The sequence below is a fragment of the Catharus ustulatus genome, chromosome 23 (assembly GCF_009819885.2).
Source record: "Catharus ustulatus isolate bCatUst1 chromosome 23, bCatUst1.pri.v2, whole genome shotgun sequence".
Taxonomy (NCBI): domain Eukaryota; kingdom Metazoa; phylum Chordata; class Aves; order Passeriformes; family Turdidae; genus Catharus; species Catharus ustulatus.
The window spans coordinates 1,351,163-1,378,154 of record NC_046243.1 but is presented as its reverse complement, the minus strand read 5'-3'; the positions used below and the strand labels follow the sequence as shown (position 1 = coordinate 1,378,154).

Here is a 26,992-nt window from a genome sequence, read left to right as displayed (position 1 = left end):
AGGCGCACCGCCGCGCTTCCAGGAAGCGGAGGGGGCGGGGCGTGCTGGCCCTGCGGCCACGCCCACCCCGTGGGCGCGGCGGAGTCTCGCGAGAGCGCGGGAGCGCAGCCGCGGGCGCAGCGATGGCGGCGGCCGCCGCCGTGTGAGGGCGAGGGCGGCCCGGCCGCCGCCCCCGCTCCCCGCCCGCTCCCGATCCCCTCTCCTCTCTCTATCCCGCCCCGGACCTGCAATATGAAGGCAGCACCGGGCAGCGCCGAGGGTGAGTGCGGCGTGAGGGACGCGGGGTTCCCGCCGGCCCCGTGAGGGAGGATCCGTGAGGGGGGCCCGGTGGGTCCGAGGATGCGGGGCTGGAGCTGAGGTGTCGCCCCGGGAAGGTGAAACGGGAGAGGGTCACAAAGGCGATTTGAGGTCTGGGACATGTCTGTGGTGAGGAGGGAGCGCGGAGCCGGGCCTGGTTTCTCTGGAGAAGAGAAGGGTGACAGGGATCCCCTAAATCCATACAAATGTCTCCAGGGGGTGTCACAGGATGGTGCCAGGCTTTGTCAGTGCTGCTCAGCCACAGGACGAGGAGAAGAGCTGCAGCACAAGTTCCACCTCGACACGAGGAAAAACTTTGCAGGAGGGTGGCAGAGCCCTGGGACAGCAGCCCAGGGAGGGTGGGGAGTGTCCCTCTCTGGAGATGTTCCACAGACACCTGGGCACATTCCAGGTGACCCTGCCTTGCCAGGGGATGGGCTGGGTGATGCAGAGGTGCTCCCCACCCTCTCTGCGATCCTGGACAGCTTGCTGTTGGCTTGGAGTTCCAGGGGTCCCTTCTCACCTTCAGCATCCATGCAGCTGAGAGGTACAAAAATCCCAGAACAGCTGGGGTTGGAGGGGACCTCTGGAGATCATCCACTCCAAGGCAGAGCAGGGATACAGGTGGTTTGGAATGGCTCCAGAGTAGGAGATCCAAAACATCCAGCACACATTCATTCATTTATTCCTTACACTTGGATTTGGAGGACTCAGTGTGAGGTCTGTGGGCTCAATAAGAAACCCCAACCGTGGAAGTTTAAGTTTGGCAGGTGAAAGTCACAGCATCCTGTGAGGTGACACTAAAATGTCATTTTCTTGACAATAAAATCCAGGATTTGAGTGTTCCTGAAAGCCATGTCCTTTTTGTCACCTTTGGTCACTCATGCACTGCCTCATCCCCTGTCTGGAGCACTGAGGGGCTCAGCCCTCAGTTTGAGCTCACTGTGGGCTCATGGAATGTCCTGAGCAGGAGGGGACCCATCAAAGTCCAGCTCCCATCCCTGCACTGGCACCACAAACTCCCACCCTGTGCCTGAGAGTGTTTTCCAAGCACTCCTGGAGCTCTGGCAGCCTTGAAGCCTGGGGAGCCTCAGCAGTGCCTGAGCACCCTCTGGGATAAAAACCTTCCCAAAATTCCATCTAAACCTCCCTGGCACAGCTCCAGCTACTCACAGAATTGTGACAACTGGCAACTGGGATGATTGATTGAAGTTTTTGATGATGGAAGGTGTGAAGGAGTTTCAAGAAGTTGGGAGAGAGAACAGAGGGGGAATCCAGGACACAAAATTCCACCTCACTGCTTTAACCCCGTGTTCCCACAGCCTCAGCTTCCTGCCCCATGGAAATCCTGTCCTGCTGGGGCCTCACCACTCAGGGATTGTGCAGAACAGGAGCTGGGCATTTTCCAGACAGGCATTCCATAGGATTTTCATGGTATTTTAGTTTTTCCAGAACATTTACCTCACCTCGAGGTCTGGGGTTAAACCAGCACTCAGCAAATTCTCTGAAGTCATCTTCAGGGTGGAAAGTGTTGTATTCCTAAAATGATCTGTAAAACTTCTCTTTGCTGTGTCACAGAGGCTGAGAAGCTGAACAAGATGAGCTCCCTCCTGGAAAGGCTCCACACCAAGTACAGCCAGAACCGGCCCTGGACAGAAACCATGAAGTTGGTGCGGCAGGTCATGGTGAGGCTTGCTGGGCTCTTAGGAATAACAGTTCTTTAGCAGGGAAATTAAAATAGAAATACAGCACTACAAAGAACAAACCCCAAGCCCTGACACAGTCAGAGTACAACCTGACACCCCTCAGTCAGGCAGGGTGTTGGCAGCAGTCCCATCCCATGGTGGCTGCATCCTCCTGCAGTGACAGATGTGGCTCAGTTGGAGCAGTGCTCCTGTACAAGGTGCAGTTTCCCTCCCAAGCTCCAGTGGGGATGTGGAGAAATCCGGTTTTCCTCTGGAGTCCAGTGGAGAAAGGGCTCCCTTAGTGTCCCAAACCCTCTGTTTTTATCTTGGTAAGAAATGTTGGGCTCTTCCCCCTGGCTGGAGCAACTTCCAATGGGATGCAGTAATTTTATCAGTGCCACAGTGGGACTCAATGGCCATGAGCAGAAAATGACTGGCTGGAGGAAGGATGGGTTGTGAAAAGATAAAGAACACTGCCCCAGCTGGTTTATAAACCATGGCCATGAACAGGAGATATCCCATGAGATAAAGAACACTGCCCTGTCTGGTTTATAAACCATGGCCATGAACAGGAGATATCCCATGAGATAAAGAACAATGCCCTGCCTGGTTTATAAACCATGGCCATGAACAGGAGATATCCCATGAGATAAAGAACACTGCCCTGCCTGGTTTATAAACATGGCCATGAACAGGAGATATCCCATGAGATAAAGAACACTGCCCTGCCTGGTTTATAAACCATGGCCATGAACAGGAGATATCCCATGAGATAAAGAACACTGCCCTGCCTGGTTTCAATGGATGCCCATTAGCAGAATATCTCCCACAGAGATCAGGATCACTGCCCCACCCTCAGCAGATGGTGACAGAACAGATACCTTTGATCACACTCTGGATTGTAACATGTGGCTTATATTCATGAAATTACTGTAATTGCCAGCTCAGCACTAGGAAAAGAGTCCAACTTGTATTTTCTGCTTCTCACCCTTCCAGGATATTGTTTTGTGGAGCAGTTTGTTTACTCAGTGCTGGCTTAGTCAAAAATGGGTTTGAAATGTTGGTCAGGGTTGGGGAAGAAGGAGCAGGAGGGAAGGGAGAGCTCCAGCAAAGCTTCCTGCCCATCATCAGGTGTTAAAAGTTTGCCTGGCTTCTTGATTTTTCTGTCACCTCATCTAAAACTCTCCTATAAAAAGTTGTTGCATTCTGTTCTTGCAGCTGGGCAAGTTGCTTTAAAAAAAATAACTGAATACCAGGCTTGCCTTTGTAATCTGCTTGCAATCAGACACTGTTCACCTACAGAAATCAAGATGTTGTAATTTAGGAGTGAAACCTAGTCTGCTTTTAATTATCTAAATAAACCTCACTTGACTGCTCAAAAGTTGCCTAATTCCCTCCTACTGACGACCAAGGAAAAAAAAATGATCTTTTTTTTCTTCTGTGTGCCCAAGGAAAAGAGAGTGGTGCTGAACTCAGGGGGACACCAGCACCTGGTGAGCTGCTTGGAGACCCTGCAGAAGGCCCTGAAAGGTTGGTGTGTTCTCTGTGTGCTCCATAAAAACCACACAGGGTGTTGCTGATGTGTTTCAGGGGTTCATCAGCACTGAGCTCAGTGCCAGGCAGGACACTCAGGGCTGGATTTGCTGCTTTTATTGGGAAAATCCTTTTTTTGTTCAGGGAATCTGTGGCTGGAGTGTCCCAGGAACAACCTGGGATAGTGGAAGGTGTCCTGCCATGGCAGGGGTGGGACTGAGTGGGCTTTAAAATCCCTCCCAACCCAAATCATTCCATGATTCTGTGAGTGCCCATCCCACTTGCAGAGGAAATTCCATTCTCCCCTTGCAGTTTGGGAATATTTGGGTTACACTGAGCTCAGTGCCAGGCAGGACACTCAGGGCTGGCTGTGCTGCTTTTATTGGGAAAATCCTCTTTTTGTGCAGGGAATCTGTGGCTGCCCCATCACTGGAAGTATCCCAGGAACAACCTGGGATAGTGGAAGGTGTCCTGCCATAGCAGGGGTGGGACAGGATGAGCTTTAAAGTCCCTCCCAACCCAAATCATTCCATGATTCTGTCAGTGCCCATCCCTACTTGCAGAGGAAATTCCATTCTCTCCTTGCAGTTTGGGAATATTTGGGTTTCTCTGTGCAGACCCTCCTGTCTGTATTTGTGCACATGGGACAGTGGGAAGGAATAACCAGCTGAGATTTGGTTTATTCCTTAGGGAATGTGGGATCATTCCCCTAAAGTTTGGTTTTTGTTCCCTCCCTGCAGTGTCATCTCTGCCTGCCATGACCGATCGCTTGGAGTCCATCGCCAGGCAGAGCGGGTGGGTCCCAGGGCAGAGAATTCTCCTGCTGCCCTGCCACAGCAGGGCCTTGTGGGGCTGGGAGTGTGGGGTTTGTGTGCTTGGAGTGTGGGGTTTGTGTGCTTGGAGTGTGGGGTTTGGTGTGCTTGGAGTGTGGGGTTTTGTGGGATTTGTGTGTTTGGAGTGTGGGGTTTTGTGTGCTTGGATCGTGGGGTTTGTGTGCTTGGAGTGTGGGGTTTTGTGTGCTTGGAGTGTGGGGTTTGTGTGCTTGGAGTGTGGGGTTTGTGTGCTTGGAGTGTGGGGTTTTGTGTGCTTGGAGTGTGGGGTTTGTGTGCTTGGAGTGTGGGGTTTGGTGTGCTTGGAGTGTGGGGTTGTGTGCTTGGGTAGTGGGGTTTGGGTGCTTGGAGTGTGGGTTTGTGTGCTTAGATTGGGTGTTTGTGTGGTTGGAGTGGGGGTTTGTGTGCTTGGAGTGTGGGGTTTGTGTGCTTGGAGTGTGGGGTTTGGTGTGCTTGGGGTGTGGGGTTTGTGTGTTTGGAGTGTGGGGTTGTGTGCTTGGATTGGAGGGTTGGGGTGCTTTGAGTGTGGGGTTTATGTGCTTGGATTAGGGGGTTTTGTGTGCCTGGATGTGTGGGGGTTTGTGTGCTTGGATCGTGGGGTTTGTGTGTTTAGATTGGGGGTTTTGGGTGCTTGGAGTGTGGGGTTTGTGTGCTTGGATTAGGGGGGTTTGTGTGCTTGGAGTGTGAGATTCTGTGTGCTTTGATTTGGAGTTTTTGTTTGAATTGTGGGGTTTTCTGAGCTTGGGTTATGGGGTTTGGTGTGCTTGGATTGTGGGGTTTGTGTGCTTGGAGTGTGGGGTTTGGTGTGTTTGGATTGAGAGATTTTTGTTGTGCTTGGATTGGGGGGTTTGGGTGTTTAGATTGGGGTTTTGGGTGCTTGGAGTGTGGGGTTTGTGGGCTTGGAGTGTGGGGTTTGTGTGCTTGGAGTGTGGGGTTTTGTGGGGTTTGTGTGCTTGGAGTGTGGGGTTTGTGTGCTTGGGTTGGGGGTTTGTGTGCTTGGAGTGTGGGGTTTTTGTGAGTTTGAATTTTGAGGTTGTGTGTGCTTGGATTGTGGGGTTTGGGTGCTTGGGTTTGGGGTTTTTGTTTGAATGGTGGGGCTTTATGTGCTTGGATTGGGGGGTTTGTGAATTTGAATCGGGGATTCTGTGTGCTTGGATTGTGAGATTCTGTGTGCTTGGAGTGTGGGGTTTGTGTGCTTGGGGTGTGGGGTTTGTGTGCTTGCAGTGTGGGGTTTGTGTGCTTGCAGTGTGGGGTTTGTGTGCTTGGATTGGGGGGTTTGGGTGCTTGGAGTGTGGGGTTTGTGTGCTTGGATTGGGGGGTTTGGGTGCTTGGAGTGTGGGGTTTGGGTGCTTGGAGTGTGAGATTCTGTGTGCTTGGATTTGGGGTTTTTGTTTGAATTGTGGGGTTTTGTGTGCTTGGATTGTGGGGTTTGTGAATTTGAATTGGGGATTTTGTAAGCTTGGATTGTGGGGTTTTGTGTGCTTGGATTTGGGGTTTTTGTTTGAACTATGGGGTTTTGTGAGTTTGGATTTTGAGTCTATGTGTGCTTGGGTTGTGGAGTTTGTGTGCTTGGATTGTAGGAGTTTTGTGGGGGTTGTTTTGTGTCCTTGGATTGTGTGGTTTTGTGGGAGTTTTATGGGGGTTTTGTGTCCTTCAGATTGTGGGATTTTGTGCTGTTTTCAGTGCATCTCACAGCGATTTTTTTCCTGCTCCCTGCGCAGCCTCGGCTCCCACCTGAGCGCCAACGGCACCGAGTGTTACATCACCTCAGACATGTTCTATGTGGAGGTGCAGCTGGACCCCACAGGGCTGCTCTGTGATGTCAAGGTGGCTCACCATGGAGAAAACCCCGTGGTGGGTATTCCTGGCAAAGAGGAACCCTTGAGCTTTTGGCATTCCTGCTTAGCTCCCTTTGTTTTTAACAGAGAAAATGGATTTTATTTAAATTCAGAGTTACACCCTTGCTGCTCCTTCTAGTGCACCCCACACTGACACCTTTGTGTTGTTTCCTTTTCAGAGCTGTCCAGAGCTGGTGCAACACCTGAGGTGAGTGACAGGGCTTGTTGTGTTTTCTCACAGGTTTCTCTTTGCTCTGTTTGATGTCTGGAAACATAAAATTCTTCACATAAAATTCTGCTCCTCACTTCTCCAGGGGATTTTTTCATTTTGGCTCAGATCTTGTGATTGTGGCTGCTCTGCAAGTGTCTTCAAAGCTGAATCATTTAAAGAACACATTTTCATGTAGCAAAAAAATTTTTTTTGTTTTTTTTTTTTTTGCATCTTTGCTAATGTCACTTTTGAAAATGAAACCTATCTGTTAGTAATCTGAATACTTGGTAACTTTTCTTCCCTTTTTGCTTTCAGAGAGAAAAAATTTTGATGAGTTTTTCAAAGCATCTGAGGGGACTTGTGAACCTGTATAAGCTACCAGGGGACAAGTAAGTCCAGGATATATTTATAAAATGGAACAAGCCTAAAATACATTTATTTATACCTATACATATTAAATATATATAAAAAAAAACCCTGCAAGCTTGTAGGTTTGCACTACACAGTTCCTTTCAAGTTTTCTTATATTTTCTTATTATTTCTTATTATTTTTCTTATATTTTATTGGTTTTTTTTGTTTTTTTTTTTTCTCTAAGCAAACTTAAAACTAAAATGTACTTGGCTCTGCAGTCCTTGGAGTTGGATCTCCAAAAGATGGCTGGGATGTACTGGTAAGTTTATAAATATTTATAAATGCTTAGAGCTCTGAGAAATTCCTTTTTAACTGCAGGAAGAGAGTCTAAAAGGCAAAATAAAAAGTTTGTACCTGGGTGGATTCAGTGGTTCTGTGTTTTAAATTGAGAATGTTTCACTGCTGTAGATTCTGTGGTAAAGAGCCACTCTGCAGCTTTTGTTTTGCATGTACAATTTGAAGTTTAGCATCAATCCATCTTTGGGTGCCAGAAATGTGAATTTTGAATTGAAATCAGTCTCAGCAGGTGAATTTTGACCTTTTTCAGACTGTGATTGCCTCTCTTGCAGGCAAGCCACCAATGCAAACCCCCTGGACAAGATCCTCCATGGCAGTGTTGGTTATCTCACCCCCAGGAGTGGAGGTACACTTTAAAAAAAATTAATTAATTAACAACAATTTATTTATTCCTGACCCTAGCATGGGTGACAGCTTCACATTCACTGATGGAAAATAATAAAATACAAGAGGGACAAAGTTTTTGGGTGTTTGTGGATGGCCAGGCTGATTTGTCAGGATGCCTCATGAGGAGTTTCTCTCCCCCAGGTCTCCTGATGAACCTCAAATATTACGTGTCCCCCTATGATCTGTTTGAGGATGGCACTGGAGCTCCTGTGGTTCTGCATGAGAACAATGGTAGGTGAGCTGCTGGAAGGAGGGAAAGAAGCAGAATTCCAACCTGTCCAGCAGGACAATCACTGGCACATTAAACCCTCATGGGTTTAATTAAATCCTCATGGGTTTCATGAGCTCAGGTTTTTGAGCACTCAGGTTTTTGTGTGCTGGAGTTGGAGCTGGGCTCATGGGGTCCCAGTTTGCAGGCACAACCTTTTTCCCTTGCAGTGAATCTCATTTTAACATGGGATTTGTTTTGTTATCTGAATAAAAAACATAAAAATCCCACAATGGTTTGGGACAATCCAGTTCCAATCCCCTCCTCTATCCCAGGTTCCAGCCTTGTGCCTCTCCCATCCCACTGGAAGATTATTTTGAGGCATGGACATCTGGCTCTTGTTACAATGCCAAAACCAAACTCCACTTGTCAGGAAAAAAAAAAAAGAGGGAGAATTTATCCAAAAATCATTATTTGTTTTACTTTGCAAAGAGCAAACTATGAACTCACAGATGTGTTTGGAAAATATTTTGAGGATGATGCAAGAGGGAAATGGAGCTTTGGGTAGAACAGGCAGTTTGGCTGTTGTCTCTGATTCTGAGGATGAACTGAATTCTTGTGGGGCAAGCCAGAGTGATGTTTTATAGAATCACAGAATATTTAGTGTTGGAAGAGACCCTAAAGCTCATCCCCTTCATGGGCAGCGCCACTTTGCACTACCCCAGGTTCCTCCAAGCCCCATCCAACACTTCCAAGGATGGAGAATGTACTTAATTCACATTTCATCCCCAAAACTTGCCACTGGTGGGGTTTTTTTTCCATCAGCTCACCTCCCTGTTGGGTTGTGCTGCTTCCCCCTGCAGTTCCTCGCTCGCTGGGCATGAACGTGGCGGTGACGGTGGAGGGAACCATGGCCATGCACAAACTGCCCATTGCTCCCCTGATCATGGGCTCCCATCCTGTGGACAGCAAAGGGTAAGGGGCCAGCACTCTCTGGGGGGATTGTCACAGCAATTTGTGAATTCTGTGCTGCCTCTAGGCTGAGAAATTGTTTGAGGTGATTCTGAGGAGTGCCTTCACTTTTGAGGTGTAACAACATGGATTTGAGCAAACATCAGCTCACTGTGGCTTCCTTTTTGCTCCCTGGTGGTGTTTACCAGGACCAGAGAGTGCTAATAACATTTAGCTCTCTCAGAAAACTCACATTTAGCCAGCAGAGAAAGACCAGAGGCCTTACTTGTGAATTCCACAAAAACTTTTATTTCATGTGAAAGGTCAAGCAGGGATTCTCTCAGAACAAAACCATATTTATAAGTTCAGGGAGGATTCAAACTACAACCAATAAAAGTTTATCCAAAGAACAGCATCCAATCTAAGTGAGAAGTTCTAAAGGTGAACTGACCAATTACACATTCTAATTTCTAACCAATTATCTTCCAAAGTGTTAGAGAGTGACCAAATTCTTAAGGAATTTGGCTCAACCTTGGTATCTAGGATACCTTATCTATTACAGCAAGTTCCAGGGGAAGATGGCTTTGGAGGAATTGTATCATCCACAGCTCACAGCATTTTTGTCCCCTCCATCTTGCAGAACTCCATCTTTCTCCTCCATCACCAGTGCCAACAGTGTGGATTTGCCAGCTTGTTTCTTCCTGAAATTCCCACGTCCCATCCCGGTGTCTCGAGCTTTCATCCAGAAACTGCAGAGCTGCACAGGTGAGTTCACACCTGGCAGGTACATCTCTGGGCTTTCATTAATGTTTTCTCTTTTCTGGCTGTAAATACTGCTGATTTTAAACATGTGTCAGGGTTTAGACCTGGCAGACACTTCTCTGGGCTTTTATTAATATTCTCTCTTTTCTGGCTGTAAATGCTGCTGATTTTAAACCTGTACCAGGGTTCACACCTGGCAGACACTTCTCTGGACTTTTATTAATATTCTCTCTTTTCTGTCAGTAAATGCTGCTGATTTTTAAGCTATGCCAGGGTTCAGACCTGGCAGACACTTCTCTGGGTTTTTATTAAAGTTTCTCTCTTTTCTGTCACTAAATACTGGTGATTTTTAACCTGTACCAGAGTTCAGATCTGGCTGACACCTTTCTGGGCTTTCATTAATGTTTTCTCTTTTCTGTCAGTAAATGCTGCTGATTTTAAACATGTACCAGAGTTCAGATCTGGCAGACACCTCTCTGAGCTTTTATTAATGTTCTCTCTTTTCTGTCAGTAAATACTGCTGATTTTTAACCTGTGCCAGAGTTCAGATTTGGCTGACACCTCTCTGGGCTTTTATTAATGTTCTCTGTTTTATTAATGTTCTCTCTTTTCTGTCAGTAAATGCTGCTGATTTTTAACCTGTACCAGGGGAGTTGCTTGGGATTTTCAGCAAAACTTACAGCCCTGACTCAGCAAAACTTCCAGCCCTGGCTGCCAGGTGCCATCATTCCATTCTTGTCCCCTCAGGTATCCCCCTGTTCGACACAGCACCCACCTTTGTGCCCCTGTACGAGCTGATCACGCAGTTTGAGCTGTCCAAGGAGGCTGATCCCCTGCCCCTGAACCACAACATGCGCTTCTACGCCGTAAGTGCCACCTCCTGCCAGCCTGGGCCACCTCCTCAGCTGTGCCAGGGGTCTTCCAACAACGTGGGCTCTGTGTTTATTCACAAAATTTGTTCTTCAGTTAGGATTTCAGGGAGGGAAAGCTGTGGCTGCCCCATCCCTGGCAGTGTCTCAAGGGTTTGGAGCAATCTGGGGTGGTGGCACTGGGTGGGATTTAAGGTTCTCTCAAGCCAAACCATTCCATGATGACCATGGTACTTAGAAAAATTAGGTATTTAATCAAATATATAAATTGTAAATTTAATATACTTTTGGTTTTTATTAATTATTTTTCTTATTTTCAACAAGTCTCCAATAACCCGACCCTGTGCTGTCTCACAGTTTTAAGTATTTTTCAAAGTTCTAATCTGAGCTTCATTAAAAAGCTCTTCTGAATTATTAATCTTATGGTTTTCCCAGTTGTTATTACAAAAACACTCCAGCAGCCTACCAGGTTCAAGATATCTCTAGCCTAAAAAAAAACTTCAGAAAGAACAAAGTGCTAAAAAAATTAATTTCTTCCTCACCCTAAAATGTTTAATTATAACTTTGTTCTTGAAAATCTTGTTTTTGAAAGAAAAATGTCAAAATAAAATTTGAACAGCAGCCAAGCCTTAATTCTACCTAAAAAAAATTTGTGTAAACCCAAGTATTTTCTTCATCAAAATAATATTCCAGTTGTTTTAACTTAGCAATTTGACCCTATCAATATAGCAACTAAAACTAATTTTAAAGTAAATTTATTAGTCATTGTCTAAAAATAATGATCTAATTCCTCATTAAATAAAAACTTGTCCACTCCTTGCACCTTCCAGGAGGAGAGCAGAGGGGCTGAGCCTTCCCAGGGTCTGTCCCTCCCTTTTGTGAGGTGTGCCTGAATGAATTGCAGCATTTTGGGAGAAATCCTGAAATTTGTGCATGAGTGAGAGGAGTCTCTCCCCAGAAGGGAATGAATCAGCCTGGAACTGTTCTAGTGGGAAGAATGAATGCTGTTGGGCAGAACTTCTGAGGAATTCAAATCATGTTTTCCTTGTTCAGAGTGACAGGAAAGGAAAATGTCCTGAGTGTTTGAAAAGGAAACATCCTCAGTGCTTGTCCTTACCAGGGAGGTGTCAGTGACACCTGGACACTGCTGGGTGTCCTGGTTTGGAGGACAGGTGTGTGCTGAGAAAGGCAGGAGCTTCTCTTTGAAATGGAGAATGTAAATCCTCCAAATCATTATAATTTGGAAATCAAGCAGCTCTTGGCAAAAATATGGGAATTAGGAATAACAGTTCTGTACTAGGGAAATTAAAATAGAAATACAGCACTACAAAGAACAAACCCCAAACCCTGACACAGTCAGAGTACAACCTGACACCCATCAGTCAGGCAGGGTGTTGGCAGCAGTCCCATCCCATGGTGGCTGCATCCTCCTGCAGTGACAGATGTGGCTCAGTTGGAGCAGTGCTCCTGTACAAGGTGCAGTTTCCCTCCCAAGCTCCAGTGGGGATGTGGAGAAATCCGGTTTTCCTCTGGAGTCCAGTGGAGAAAGGGGCTCCCTTAGTGTCCCAAACCTCTGTTTTTATCTTGGTAAGAAATGTTGGGCTCTTCCCCCTGGCTGGAGCAACTCCCAATGGGATGCAGTAATTTTATCAGTGCCACAGTGGGACTCAATGGCCATGAGCAGAAAATGACTGGCTGGGGGAAGGATGGGTTGTGAAAAGATAAAGAACACTGACCCACCTGGTTTATAAACCATGGCCATGAACAGGAGATATCCCATGAGATAAAGCACAATGCCCTGCCTGGTTTATAAACCATGGCCATGAACAGGAGATATCCCATGAGATAAAGAACACTGCCCTGCCTGGTTTATAAACATGGCCATGAACAGGAGATATCCCATGAGATAAAGAACACTGCCCTGCCTGGTTTCAATGGATGCCCATTAGCAGAATATCTCCCACAGAGATCAGGATCACTGCCCCACACTCAACAGGTGACAGAACAGATCCCTTTGATGACACCCTGTACTGTAACCCAAGACACTGTGTGTTCTCCCCTCTGAAGCAGGGATTTTATTTTTTTGTCAGGCTCTCCCAGGACAGCAGCACTGTTACTTCCTGAACAAGGACGCTCCTCTCCCGGACGGGCGGAGCCTGCAGGGAACTCTGCTCAGCAAAATCGCCTTCCAGCACCCTGGCAGGGTGCCCCTGATCCTCAACTTGATCAGACATCAGGTTGCCTACAACACCCTCATTGGCAGCTGTGTCAAGAGGACAGTGCTGAAGGAAGGTGGGTGCCACCTCCAGAGGGATGTGTGTTGGGGAGGATGAAACAGAAAAACCTTATCAATAGATTTAAAAAAGATTTTGGGAATATGGAAATTATAAGTGAGATTGAAATGAAACCCATCTTTGGGATACCAATAAATAGAAAACAATAAAATGTCCAGCTCAAAGTGACCCCCTCTTGAATGAACAATTCATTCTGCTTACAGGTAGGTCCAGGGTTTAGAGAAGACCCTGCTGGCTTGGCAGAAGGGTTCCAAAGAGAAATTTTTAGGGTTTAAATTGTAACACAGCATGGTAATGCAATGATTCTTACAGGCTGTGTGTGAATGCTGTAGGATTTGTATCTTATGTTAGATTGGTTAGTGGAAATTAGAATATTCAGCACAGAAAATTTATTGTAATGGGAACTTCACTCTCTGAGCTCTTTGTCTTACTTCCCACCTTCTTTCTGTCCTGCTCTGAGCTGTGGCTGGCAGCTCCAGGCAGGGCCCATTTACAATAAACCACAAGTTCCAAGACCTGACTTTACAAATCTGTCTGTCCCAACCATCCTGCCCACCATCACCTCCTAAAGCCTCCCTTATTTTATTTCCCATCTGTGTGGGGGTTTTGAGGCTCTGGTTCATCTCCACTGTTCCCTCAGTTAATGATTCTCTTGTCTTTCAGATTCTCCTGGGATCCTGCAGTTTGAAGTTTGTCCTCTCTCTGACTCCTGTTTCAGTGTCTCCTTCCAACACCCTGTGAACGACTCCCTGGTGTGTGGTGAGTGCTCAGGGGCAGCAGGAGCAGCGTTTTTGGGAGGGCTGGCAGGATTTCCTCACCCTGTGTGCAGGATTCTGATGGCTCCCTGCTCTCTTGCAGTGGTGATGGATGTGCAGGACTCCAGCCATGTGAACTGTAAGCTGTACAAAGGGCTGTCTGATGCCCTCATCTGTACAGATGATTTCATTGCCAAAGTTGTTCAAAGGTAAGCTGGGATTTTGTCCCACAGATGAGCTCTGCTCCATCTTGTGTTTATCCAGCAGTTCTGTGGTTGTTTGTAGGAGAGAAGAAGTCAGAGCCATGCTGAAAATTCAATGCCAGGCATTGAACTGAAGCTATTTATCAGGGTTTTTATCTGGGTTCCCTCACCTCAGCCACATTCAGAACAGGGCAGGACATTCACAGGGCACAACACTGCTGTCCCCTTTAGAGTGGGAACCACTGGTTTTGCTTTCAGCACATTACAGACCTGATATCCCTGAGGAGAATGTGCTGTTTCCACCAATTTTTCAGCTCAAAAAGCTCAGAGGGGTGGGACTGGATGGGCTTTAAGCTCTTCCAACCTGATCCATCCAGGGATTTTTATAAGGTTGTAGGAAATCAGGCCTGCCAAGCTTTGATAAAGTTGTTGAGTAACAACCCAGAGTCCTTCATGAACACAGGACAAGGGGGAATGGCTTTAAACTGAAACAGTAGTTCTAGGTGGGATATTGGGGAGAAATTCCCCCCTGGGAGGGTGTGGGGGCCCTGGATCCCTGGCAGTGTCCAAGGCCAGGCTGGATGTGGCTTGGAGCAGCCTGGGACAGTGGGAGGTGTCCCTGCCCATGGCAGAGAGTGGCTCTGGATGGGATTTAAGGCCCATTCTATAATTGCACCCTGTGCTTTTTAACTACCAGATAATGATCTCTCAGCTATCAATTATTAGAAATAATTGATTAATTCTCCTTCTGTGATTGCAACAACAGCAGGACATAAAACCTGGACCTGCTGCTGCTGTGCAAACCCCCTGAGTGCTCCTTTTCTACCTGCTGGAGGTGTCAGAGCTGCCCAGTGAGCTTTGCTGAGGGCAGGCAGCCCCACCCTGACCCTGTGCTGTGTCTTGCAGGTGCATGTCCATCCCTGTCACCATGAGAGCCATCCGTAGGAAAGCAGAAACCATCCAAGCTGACACACCAGCCCTGTCCCTCATTGCAGAGACAGTTGAAGACATGGTGAAGAAAAACCTGCCCCCAGCCAGCAGCCCAGGGTATGGCATGACCACAGGCAGCAACCCAATGAGTGGGACCACCACCCCAACCAACACTTTTCCTGGGGGGCCCATCACTACTTTGTTTAACATGAGCATAAGCATGAAAGAGAGGCATGACTCGGTGGGCCATGGGGAGGACTTCAGCAAAGTGTCTCAGAACCCTATTCTCACTAGTTTGTTGCAGATCACAGGGAATGTGGGGTCTACCATTGGCTCAAGTCCAACCCCCCCCCCACCACACACCACCACCAGTATCCTCACCAGCCAGCAACACCAAGAACCACCCCATGCTCATGAACCTTCTTAAGGAGAATCCCCCTCAGGATTTCTCCACTCTTTATGGGAGCAGCCCTCTGGAAAGGCAGAACTCTTCCTCTGGCTCCCCCAGAATGGAAATGGGCCCTGGGGGGAATAAGCAAAAGAAAAAAAAATCCCGCATGCCGGCCGACAAACCCAAGCACCAGACTGAGGATGATTTCCAGAGGGAGCTCTTTTCCATGGATGTTGACTCCCAGAACCCCATTTTTGATGTCAACATGACTGCAGACACTCTGGACACCCCTCATATTACTCCAGCACCCAGCCAGTGCAGCACTCCTCCCACCACGTACCCCCAGGCTCTGCCCCACGCCCAGCCCAGTATCCAGAGGATGGTTCGCCTGTCCAGCTCGGACAGCATCGGGCCCGATGTCACCGACATCCTCTCGGATATAGCAGAGGAGGCTTCCAAGCTGCCCACCAGTACTGAGGACTGCCCACCCATTGGGACTCCAGTCAGAGACTCTTCTAGTTCAGGACATTCACAAAGTGCCCTCTTTGACCCCGATGTTTTTCAGACCAACAGCAGTGAGAATCCCTACACAGACCCCGCTGACCTGATCGCGGACGCCGCTGTGAGCCCCAACAGCGACTCCTCCAACCATTTTTTTCCAGATGGGGTAGATTTCAACCCTGACTTGCTGAACAGTCAGAGCCAGAGTGGTTTTGGGGAGGAATACTTTGATGAGAGCAGTCAGAGCGGTGACACTGATGATTTCAAGGGCTATGCCCCCCAGGCTCTAACTAATTTGGGGGTGCAAGTCTTGGGGGCTGACGGGGGGGAAAATAAATTTAAGGGGAGCGCTCCGTCCGATACGGTGGATTTTAGTATTATTGCAGCTGCCAGCAAAGCACTGGGGTCCTCTGACATCATGGAGCACCACAGTGGAGGTCAGAGCCCTTTGCTGAACACGGGGGATTTAGGAAAAGAGAAATCTCAGAAACGGGTAAAGGAAGGCAATGGGTCTGGAAGTGCCATGGCAGCTGCTGGCATGGATGGGAAGCCGGGCAAGCGCAGCCGGACGCCATCCAGCGATGGCAAAAGCAAAGAGAAACTTCCAAAGAGGAAGAAGCAGGAGACAGATGGGAAATCTCCATCCCACAGCTCATCCAACAGGCCCTTCACGCCACCAGCAAGCACAGGTGGGTCCAAATCTCCGGGGAGTTCGGGCAGATCCCAGACTCCTCCCGGGGTCGCCACTCCTCCTATTCCAAAAATCACCATTCAGATCCCAAAAGGAACAGTGACTGTTGGCAAACCGTCCTCGCACGGCCAGTACACGAGCAGTGGTTCTGTCACCTCCTCCAGCAGCAAAAGCCATCATAGCCATTCTTCCTCCTCCTCCTCTTCTTCCTCCTCTTCAACCTCAGGCAAAATGAAAAGCAAATCAGAAGGGTCTTCTGGCTCCAAGATGAGCAGCAGCCTGTACTCCAGCCAGGGCGGCTCCGGGTCGGGGCAGTCCAAGGGCTCGGCGCAGTCGGTGGGGAAGCCGGGCTCCTCGCCCATCACCAAGCACGGCCTCAGCACCGCCTCTGGCAGCACCAAGATGAAACCTCAAGGAAAGCCATCATCCCTCATGAACCCTTCCATGAGCAAACCAAACATCTCCCCGTCCCACTCGAGACCCTCGGGGGGTTCTGACAAACTCGCCTCCCCCATGAAGCCCGTCCCGGGTACTCCCCCGTCGTCTAAAGCGAAATCTCCCATCAGTTCAGGCTCTGGTGGCTCCCACATGGCTGGGACTGGATCGAGCTCGAGCATGAAATCGTCTTCAGGAATGGGATCCTCCGGGTCTATGTCACAGAAACCGCCTCCCTCGTCCAATTCCTCCACGGCCTCATCATCTTCCTTCTCATCCAGCGGCTCTTCCATGTCTTCATCCCAGAACCAGCATGGCAGCTCCAAAGGCAAATCCCCGAGCAGGAACAAGAAGCCATCGCTGACCGCGGTCATCGACAAGCTGAAGCACGGGGTGGTGACGAGCGGGCCTGGCGGAGACGACCCCATGGATGGACAGATGGGGCCCAGTTCCAATTCCTCAAGCCATACAATGTCCTCCAAACACAACATGTCTGGAGGGGAGTTCCAGGGAAAGCGGGAGAAGAGCGACAAGGAGAAATCGAAGGTCTCTGTGTCTGGAGGATCTGTTGACTCTTCCAAGAAGAACTCGGATTCCAAAAACGTCGGAAGCACTGGAGTGGCCAAAATTATCATCAGCAAACACGACGGTGGCTCCCCCAGCATTAAAGCCAAAGTAACTCTGCAGAAACCCGGGGAAGGAGGCGGGGACGGCCTGAGACCTCAGATGGCTTCTTCCAAAAGCTACGGATCCCCCCTGATCAGCGGCTCCACCCCCAAACACGAGCGCTGCTCGCCCAGCCACAGCAAATCCCCGGCCTACACCCCCCAGAACATCGACAGCGAGAGCGAGTCGGGCTCTTCCATCGCCGAGAAATCCTACCAGAACAGCCCCAGCTCCGACGACGGCGTGCGGCCCCTGCCCGAGTACAGCGCCGAGAAGCACAAGAAACACAAGAAGGAGAAGAAAAAAGTGAAGGACAAAGAGAGGGACAGGGAGCGCGAGCGGGATAAGGACAGGGATAAGAAGAAATCCCATGGGATGAAACCTGAGAGCTGGTCCAAATCCCCCATCTCTGCAGATCAGTCCTTGGCCATGGCCGGCAACGCGATGCTGGCGGCAGAGCGGCCATCCCGCGCCAGCCCCGAGTTCCTCATCGGGGAGGAAGATGATGATCTCATGGATGTTGCTTTAATTGGTAATTAATTAATTCTCCTCCCCACATCAGCTAGAGGGAAGGAAGGATTCAATGCCAAACCTGCCACAGAGAGAGGGGGAAAAAAGAAAAAAAAAGTATTTCCAAGGTATTTCTGAGGTTTTCAGACCACCAAGGTGTGTGTGGAAGGATGTGAGGTCCCTGCCTGTGACCTGTGGGCACTTCCATTCTTGCTGGATTTATGAGTATTATCATCCCTGTCTGGAAAATGGGGATGTGGGAGCAGCTCCCAAATGGGGCAAACAGACATAGGCTGGTCTGGGAGATCCCAGTCCCTCTGCCCTCTTCCCATTCAGGATAAGCTCCTTTTGGATGTAGGAAGTTTTAAAGTAATTATTTTAGGAAATGTTTTAGAGCTGGGTTTTAGTTCTTGGGAAGAAGGAAAAAAAAAAATAACCACGAGGTTTTTTAATTTATTTTATTCCCACGGCATTCCTTCATTCATTGGGCACTGTGTCCTCATGGAAATCAGGATTTTATCCCAGCTCACAGCTCTGAGGGATTGCTGCTGCCTTGGGTTTGCCTTCCCATTTTCTTTTAGCTATTTATTCACCTCCCTGTGGAAACACCTTGTGCTCCCCCAATGGGAATTTGGGCAGCTCTGCAGCTTTGGATGAAATTCCAGCAAATCTCGATGGAAAAGGGACTCCTGTCTGCACCAAGGAGCTTCCTGGAATCTCCTCCTCGTGCTGAGCTGGGAGCTGTGCTCACACCCAGGGGCACTGCTAAAGGAGCTTGGAAATCAATCCCAGAGTGGCTCAGCTGGGATCAGAGCTGCAGCAGAAGTGTTGGTTTCCTTAAAAGATGGATTTTCCCTTTTTGGCTGGAATTAGGAGCATGACTCAGGCGTCCTCTCCAGGCTGATCTTGTGGTCCCTGAAAGGAAAAGAGACTCAGGAGAGTGTTTTATTTTTAAAAGCAGTTTCATCTGATTCACTGAAGAGGAATGTGGGAAATCAGGAGTTCTGCAAACACATCTCCTTTGGAATTATGTACTGAGCAGGATCCTGCTCCCACTGGATTTTGCTGTGGATTTCCCTGTGGGAATGAGGTTGTGCTTCACCTTTTGGGGATGCAGCATGAAAAGGTGTCATTTAAACCACTGAAATTTCCCTTTTCCTGGGCTGATCCCAGGAATATCCCAGGAAAGCTCTTTGCTTTCCAGCTTTTTGGAAAGTCCTTTTAATAAGTTGGCAACTATCCTGTTAATTGTAGGGATTTTTCATCCCTTCCTCCTGCCTCCAGTTTAATTCCTGCAGAGTGTGGGAGCCTGAATTTCTCCCAAACTTCCCCCAAACCTGGAGAACTTTCCCTTCTCATATTTTCCAGTATTTATCCCTTGCTCCTGGTGTCCTGCACACCACAACCTCCCCCTCAGCAGAGCTTGAAAACGATAGGAAAATGGGAATTAAACCCAAACCTGACACAGTGTTGGAATCCTGAGGCTGTGGGGTGCTGCAAAGAGGATGTCAGGAATAAAACCCCCCCAGGAATTCAGCTGGAGACCCTGCTCCAGTGGCTCTGTGTGGAATGGTGCCAGCTCAGCCTCTGGAGAGCTGCCTGCTTTTATTTAATCCCTTTTTTTTTTTCATAAAATCCCTTCAGAGATGTGTGAGGGCACATCCAGCCTTCCAAAAGAAGCACTTTGAACTGGAATCCAGGCTGGGAATTCCCTCAGGATGGGATTCTGTCCTTAGCCAGAGCTGTGTTTTCCTGCTGGAAAAGTTGGAAGGGAGCCCCGTTCAGCAGCAAAATCGACACAAAAACCTGTTTTAAAGGAACAAGCTGCACTCATTTCCTCTCCCCTCACCCAGACCAAAGCTCAGTATCCAAAATTCCCCCTGTGGAAGGTGGGAACAGAGGGAACAACGTCTCCTTCAGCCCCTGTGGGAGGCACAAGTCCCAAATTTAAAGCTTTTCACCCCGTTTTGGTGCCCTGTCCCCTTCCAATGACGTCAGTCCTGTTTGAGGCTTTGGGGTGGCAATGCTGGGGCTCTGAGAAATGGTTTATTTTTGGAATATTTTTGCTTATTCGCGATTATTTTACATCTTTCAGTATTCAGAAAGATAAAATAAAGTGGAAATGAAATATAAGCCAAACCTTTTAATCTCAGGTGGTGAAGCAAACACGGAGATTAAAAGAAACTGGTTCTTTCCTGGATTATCATGATGTACATAAATCCCTGGCTGGAAAAAAAAAATCGCTGCAATTGTAAATATCCCGGCTCCCGCGGCGGGTTTTTTGGGGGGGCAGAAAATGGAATTTCGACTTTTTTTGGAAAATATTGCAGAGAACATGTTTATTTACGTGCGAATAAACCCCTTTGGTACAGCGCGGCCTGGGCTCTGTGTGGGGGGCGGGACCCGAGGGCATCCCCGCCACGCTGGATTTTCCCGCCACAATGACGTCACCGTGACGTCACCGCGGCGCGCGGCGCTGATTGGTTGAACTCGCTGCTCCCGGAAGAAAGCGGAGGGGCGGGGGATGCCCCCCCCCCCCTCCCGGGACCCCCGATCCCCGCAGCCCCCCGGACACCGGGGGGACGATCCTGCGGTCCCCGCGGGTCTGGGGGGGTCCCGAACCGCCGGGATCGGGCTCGGCACCGCGGGAGGGGGCGGGAGGAGCCCGCGGCGGCGCGATGGGGGCGGCGGCCTGCGGGGTAGGTGGGGAGGGGAGGGGGGGGAGAGTCTCGGTTGTGGGTCCCTCTCCCTCCCCGGGACAGCCCCGCATCCTGGAGGCAGCCCCGGTGCTGCACCCCCTCCTGGGGCACTGCCGGTGCTGGATCCTCTATCCCCATTCTCGGCCCACTCATCTCCTTTTCTGCCCGGTTCCCTTCTGCTCTCCCCTTGCTGCCGTGACCCCTCAAACCCCTCATCTCCTCACTCTCCTTTTCTCCCCGGTTCCCCATCCCCCTCGCTGCCGTGACCCCCCCAAACCTCTCATTCCCTTCCTCTCCTCACTCTCCTTTTCTCCCCGGTTCCCCTCTCTGCCGTGACCCCCCCGAACCCCTCATTCCTCTCCTCACTCCCTCTTCCTCCCCGGTTCTCCTTTTCCCTTCCTGCCGTGACCCCCCAAACCCCCATCCCCGTCCCCTCCTCACTCCCTTTTCCCCCCGCTTCTCCTCTCCCTTTGCTGCTGTGACCCCCAAACCCCCCATTCCCATCCGCTGTCCTGCTCCCGTCCCCCTCCTCTTCTCACTCCCCTTTCCTCCCTGGTTCCCCTCTTCCCCTTCCTGCCATGACCCCCCGAACCCCTCATTCCTCTCCTCAGTCCCCTCTCCTCCCAGGTTCCCCTCTCCCTTTGCTGCCGTGACCCCCAAACCCTCCACCCCCTCCTTCCCCCTCCCCTTTTCCCCCCGGTTCCCCTCTGCTCTCCCCTTTCTACCGTGACCTCCCAAACCCCTCATTCCTCTCCTCACTCCCCTTTCCCCCCCGGTTTCCCTCTCTACCGTCAACCCCCAGACCCCTCATTCCTCTCCTCACTCCCCTTTTCTCCCGGTTCCTCTCTCCCCTCGCTGCTGTGACCCCCCAAATCCCCATCCCCTCCTCACTCCCCTTTCCTCCCCGGTTCTCCTCTCTGCCGTCACCCCCCAAACCCCCATCCCCGTCCCCTCCTTCCCCCTCCCCTTTTCCCCCGGTTCCCCTCTGTTCTCCCCTCCCTGCCGTGACCCCCAAACCCCCCATTCCCATCCCCTGTCTTGCTCCCGTCCCCCTCCTCTCCTCACTCCCTTTTCCTCCCTGCTTTCCCTTTCCCCTTCCTGCCGTGACCCCCCAAACCCCCATCCCCGTCCCCTCCTCACTCCCTTTTCCCCTCGGTTCCCCTTTCTAACGTGACCCTCCGAACCCCTCATTCCTCTTCCCACTCCTCTTTCCTCCCCTCTCTGCCGTGACCCCCCTCCCCATCCCCTCTTTCCCTCTCCCCTCTCTGCCCCATCTCCCCATCCCCGTCTCCCCCATCCCCTCCTCCCCTCCTCTCCCCGCTCCCTCCCCCGTCGCTCCCCCCCCTCCCCGCGGCGCGCGGCCCCGCGCTGTCCAATCAGCGCTCTCGTTGCTGGCAGGTGCCCGAGTGTTTTTGTTTTGGGTCGAAGTTGAGGCCGGAGCGGACGCGGCGGCGGCGCCGGGCGGAGGCCGCGCTCGGGCACCCCCGCACCCCCGGGCCCCGCGCCCCCCGCCGCCCCCGCGCCGGCCCCGCCATGCGCAGGGAGATGAACGGGGTCACTAAAAGCCGCTTTGAGGTGAGGCCCCGGCCGGTCCTGCGAGAAGGGGGAGGCCCGGCCCGGCCTGGCCTGGCCCGGATGAGTTTTGTGGCCTGGTCTGGGTTTTGTGTGGGATCCCCTCAGCTCTGAGGGCTTTGGGATCCGTCCTGATCGCGGGTCGGGCAGCGCGGCCTTGGGGCACAGCCGGGGGGGCTCTGTTTGAATGGAGGGTCGGGGTCGTGCGTGGTTTTGGGGGGCTCAGGGGTGTGACCCTGGGATTGGGGGGTGCTGATGTGAAAATTCTCTTTTCACCCCCCGTTTTTTGGGGGATGTTCTGTCGGTGGATGTGGGGGGGTCTGTGAATGGGGCTGGGGTCGTGGAGAAACTCAGGGATGTGACCCCGGGTTTGGGAGGTGCTGATGGGAAAATTCTCCGCTTTTCATCCTCCGTTTTTTTGGGGGATGTTTGTGTCGGTGGGGGGGTTTGTTTATGGGGCTGGGGTCGTTTGAAGCTCAGGGATGTGACCCTGGGATTGGGAGGTGCTGATGTGAAACTTCTCCCCTTTTCACCCCCCGTTTTTTGGGGGTCTGTGAATGGGGCTGGGGTCCTTTGAAGCTCAGGGAGGTGTCCCTGGATTTGGGGGGTGCTGATGTGAAACCTCTCCCTGCCCCATTTTTGGTGTGGATGAGGTTGGGGAGGCTCTGCCAGGGCTGTCTGTGGATTCGGGGGGTGCTCAGGGCTGTGCCCCCCGATTTTGGGGGGTGTTGATGTGACCCTTCTTTCCCCCCATCCATTTTGGGGTGGGGGCTCCCCTGCCTGATTTCAACTCCCTGCTGTGAGTGAGGCTCTGAAGGCTCCGAATTTGGGGGGTACCGATGTGAAACGTCTCCCCCTCCCCATTTTGGGGGCTCCCCCGTCTCTTCCAAACTCCCAGGGGAATTTGGGGAGGGGGGATCGCTGCCAACGTGTTGCTGCACTCCAAGTTGATACTGGAGCAGGAATTATTGAGAATTAAACACCACAACCTTTAGGGGGGGGCACCCAGGGAGGGCTGAATTTTATTTTTAACCCAGAAATGGGGAAAAATAAAAAAAATTTGCTTCCAGGGAGGTGGGGGATGGAGAGGACGGGAAGGAGCGGAGGGTAAACAATGAGATCTATTCAAAGGACATGGCACAAAGCAGGAGTGTGGAGCCAGGGCGATTCCAGCCGCATTGTTGTCCCAGCTGTCTTCCCGGGGGAGGAGGAGGAGGAGGAGGAGGAGGGGGAGGAAGGGCAGCGGCGGGATTTACTTCCCATCGCTTGTGCAGGATGGAAATCCCAGCCTGCTCCTTCTCCGGGGGGACAAAAAAGAGCCTGGAATGGTAAAAACGAGGCTGGGAAATGCTGGTTAATGGTAAACTGGGGAGGTTCTGGTGAAATTCTGGAGTTGGGAAAAGTGCAGGGAATGCTGGTGGGTGCACGTGGGGTTGTTTTCTTCCTCTGGAAATCAGATCTGAGTGAGTGTGGGGTTTGGGGTGGGCTCAGGGTTTTTTTCCATGTTGTAATATTGGTGTTTTCTGTGCTAAAAACACCCTGGGAAACTCTGGAGAGGAACCTGCACGTGAGCCCTGCATTATCCAGGGTTATTGTATTTACTGTTCTGGGCTCTTCTTCCCTGCACTGTTTGGGTTTTTGTTGTTTTGGTTTTTTTTTTTTTTTTTTTTTTGTTGCACTGCTACAGATTGGCTGGTTACAGAGCAAAGAGTAAAATCAGGTTGGTGACAGATTTTTGGGGTGAAATATCTCACAGGGCATCAACATCCTTTTCTTCCTCAACCTTCCTCTTGCTGTGCTGGAGCTCATTCCAGTTTTGGGAGGGTTTTCATCAGGGTTGCACCAGGACACGATGAACCCAATTCATTGGGGAGAAAAGAGTGGGGAAGAGCTTTGTTTGCCTTGTTTTGGGTGGGGTTTTTTCTTTTTTTCTTTGCTGGAATGTTATTTTCTTCTCATAGTAACAAACAGATGAGCAAAATGCTCCAGGAGCTTTTGAGGCCTAAATTAATTTTTCAAACCTATATTTACACAGGAAGAGTTGGTGTGTTGTAGAAAGGCTTATTTTGAGCTACAAGAAATGCTTATAAACCTGATCCTGTTTCTTTGCTGTGTTTTGCCCAGAGAAGCTGGGGCTGCCCCATCCCTGGAATTGTCAGGGATCATTTGGGACAATGGAAAATGTCCCTGCCCACTCTGGGGTGGCACTGGATGAGTTTTCAGTTCCATCCCAAACCATTCCATGATTATTATAAATCCAAAGCATCCTTCATTACCCCAGCATGGATTATCTCTGACCCACTCACCTGGATAACCTGGGAACTTTTAGAGCTCTTTTCCTTTAAATCCACGATTTTCCAGTGAGGTTATGCTGCTCAGAAGAGTTCCCAAAATGGGTGAAATAAATTTATTTTCCAGAGGGGCAGAATGGGTGGAAATTGCTTCCTGGAAACCAGTTTGGAATGGTTGGGAGAGTTCACATTTTGTGGGAGAGGGGGAAAATTGGGGCAGAAATGTCTGGAGAATGGGAGCTGCTGCTCAGAGGTCATGAAGGCAGTGGGAGTTCAGTCCTCTTCTTCTTCTTCTTCCTCTTCTTCTTTCCTTTTTCTTCTTCCTCCCCTTTTTCTTCTTCCTCTTCCTCTTTTTCTTCTTCCTCCTCCCCTTTTTCTTCTTCCTCCTCCCCTTTTTCTTCTTCCTCCTCCCCTTTTTCTTCTTCCTCCTCCCCTTTTTCTTCTTCCTCTTCCTCTTTTTCTTCTTCCTCCTCTTCTTTTTCTTCTTCTTCCTCTTTTTCTTCCTCCTCTTTTTCTTCCTCCTCTTTTTCTTCCTCCTCTTTTTCTTCCTCCTCTTTTTCTTCCTCCTCTTTTTCTTCCTCCTCTTTTTCTTCCTCCTCTTTTTCTTCCTCCTCTTTTTCTTCCTCCTCTTTTTCTTCCTCCTCTTTTTCTTCCTCCTCTTTTTCTTCCTCCTCTTTTTCTTCCTCCTCTTTTTCTTCCTCCTCTTTTTCTTCCTCCTCTTTTTCTTCTTCCTCTTTTTCTTCTTCCTCTTTTTCTTCTTCCTCTTTTTCTTCTTCCTCTTTTTCTTCTTCCTCTTTTTCTTCTTCCTCTTTTTTTTCTTCCTCTTTTTTTTCTTCCTCTTTTTTTTCTTCCTCTTTTTTTTCTTCCTCTTTTTTTTCTTCCTCTTTTTTTTCTTCCTCTTTTTTTTCTTCCTCTTTTTTTTCTTCCTCTTTTTTTTCTTCCTCTTTTTTTTCTTCCTCTTTTTTTTCTTCCTCTTTTTTTTCTTCCTCTTTTTTTTCTTCCTCTTTTTTTTCTTCCTCTTTTTTTTCTTCCTCTTTTTTTTTCTTCCTCTTTTTTTTTCTTCCTCTTTTTTTTCTTCCTCTTTTTTTTCTTCCTCTTTTTTTTCTTCCTCTTTTTTTTCTTCCTCTTTTTTTCTTCCTCTTTTTTTTCTTCCTCTTTTTTTTCTTCCTCTTTTTTTTCTTCCTCTTTTTTTTCTTCCTCTTTTTTTCTTCCTCTTTTTTTTCTTCCTCTTTTTTTTCTTCCTCTTCTTTTTCTTCCTCTTCTTTTTCTTCCTCTTCTTTTTCTTCCTCTTCTTTTTCTTCCTCTTCTTTTTCTTCCTCTTCTTTTTCTTCCTCTTCTTTTTCTTCCTCTTCTTTTTCTTCCTCTTCTTCTTCTTCCTCTTCTTCTTCTTCCTCTTCTTCTTCTTCCTCATCCTCTTCCCCCAGGCAGTTTCCCCTGGCTGAGCAGGGATGCTGTAGGGTTTCTAAGTCTGGAATTTTATCTTGGGGTAAAAATAGCCCAATTTGGGGCTGTGACAAATAATTTGTGTCTGCTTCAGGCTTGAAATTCCGGGTGAGCTGCAGAGGGGGAGGCTGGGTTGTGTTTGCACTTGGTTTATTGTCTTTTGTGGAGCCACGTAAACAGATTCCTGAGCCATTGTTGTTGGGCAATTCACAAATCCACTCGTCCTGGGGGTTCAGAAGAATCATAATTCTTTACTCCAGGAATAAAATATGGTGTGGAATATGGGCCAAGCTCCTTAAATTGGGTTTTTGATTCCAGGAAGAGTGGGATTCTCTTTTTCCTGGGAATGCCATGGCCAGCCCCACGAGGGATTAATCCCTTCACAGGAGGTGTGGCCACCACAGAGAAAATCAGCACTTACTGCAGCAAAGCAAACAAAAAGGGGAAAACATTACCCAGCCTGACTCCTGATTGTGACTCCTGATTCTCTGTGCTGTGGGTTCAGTGTGGAACATGCCCTGGCAGATCCCAGTCCTGCTTCTGTTTGGGATTTCTCTGCTTCCTGCCTGAGGAGGAGCAGCCAAAGCACAGCAGAGAGGAGGGGAGGCATCTCCTGAGTGACTCCTGATGCTCTTGGAGGACTCACTGAGTTCCTGTGCCCTGGGATGTCACCTGGAGCTGCTTCCCTCAGCCCTCAGGATGAAGTGCAGTAATTTCAACATTTTCACTAAAATTTTGGTCTGAACCCAAAGTGCAGCTTATAATCAGGTGTGGCTGATATATGGACAGAGAATGAAAAGTTGCTGTTTGAGTTTGGAGGACAGGTGTGTGCTGAGAAAGGCAGGAGCTTCTCTTTGAAATGGAGAATGGAAACCCCCTCCCTCCAAATTATTGTAATTTTGAAATCAAGGGGATTTCAGGCAAAGATGTGGGAATTAGGAATAACAGTTCTTTACTAGGGAAATTAAAATAGAAATCCAGCACTACAAAGAACAAACCCCAAACCCTGACACAGTCAGAGTACAACCTGACACCCATCAGTCAGGCAGGGTGTTGGCAGCAGTCCCATCCCATGGTGGCTGCATCCTCCTGCAGTGACAGATGTGGCTCAGTTGGAGCAGTGCTCCTGTACAAGGTGCAGTTTCCCTCCCAAGCTCCAGTGGGGATGTGGAGAAATCCGGTTTTCCTCTGGAATCCAGTGAAAAAAGGGCAACTTGGTGTCACAAAATCTCAGTTTTTTATCCTGGTAGGAAAGGTTTGGCTCTTCCCCCTGGCTGGAGCAACTCCCAATGGGATGCAGTAATTTTATCAGTGCCACAGTGGGACTCAAT

General features: G+C 49.4%; 2 protein-coding genes across 4 annotated transcripts in view; both read left to right on the top strand.

Annotated features, from left to right (window-relative positions):
- Nucleotides 1-155: 155 nt before the first annotated feature.
- Nucleotides 156-20,027, top strand: MED1 (mediator complex subunit 1). Its single transcript, XM_033078779.2, is given in 18 exon segments — nt 156-259; nt 1,876-1,982; nt 3,434-3,512; nt 4,256-4,310; nt 6,067-6,199; nt 6,363-6,391; nt 6,712-6,783; nt 6,991-7,065; nt 7,376-7,449; nt 7,632-7,721; nt 8,562-8,673; nt 9,290-9,414; nt 10,159-10,277; nt 12,371-12,572; nt 13,238-13,333; nt 13,433-13,538; nt 14,439-14,808; nt 14,810-20,027. Coding segments are annotated over 18 exon segments (4,749 nt in total). The 5' UTR covers nt 156-231; the 3' UTR covers nt 17,687-20,027.
- A 292-nt stretch (nt 20,028-20,319) lies between these two features.
- Nucleotides 20,320-26,992, top strand: part of FBXL20 (F-box and leucine rich repeat protein 20) — a 50,727-nt gene continuing 44,054 nt past the window's right edge. Inside the window, exon 1 of one of the 3 annotated variants that reach the window (XM_033078776.1) lies at nt 20,320-20,355. In XM_033078776.1, the coding sequence (XP_032934667.1) occupies nt 20,335-20,355 (21 nt within the window). In that variant the 5' untranslated portion in view covers nt 20,320-20,334. Of the gene's footprint in view, nt 20,356-21,853; nt 21,931-23,237; nt 23,256-26,992 lie in introns of those variants that run through there. The other 2 variants (XM_033078775.1, XM_033078777.1) reach the window with 2 other exon arrangements.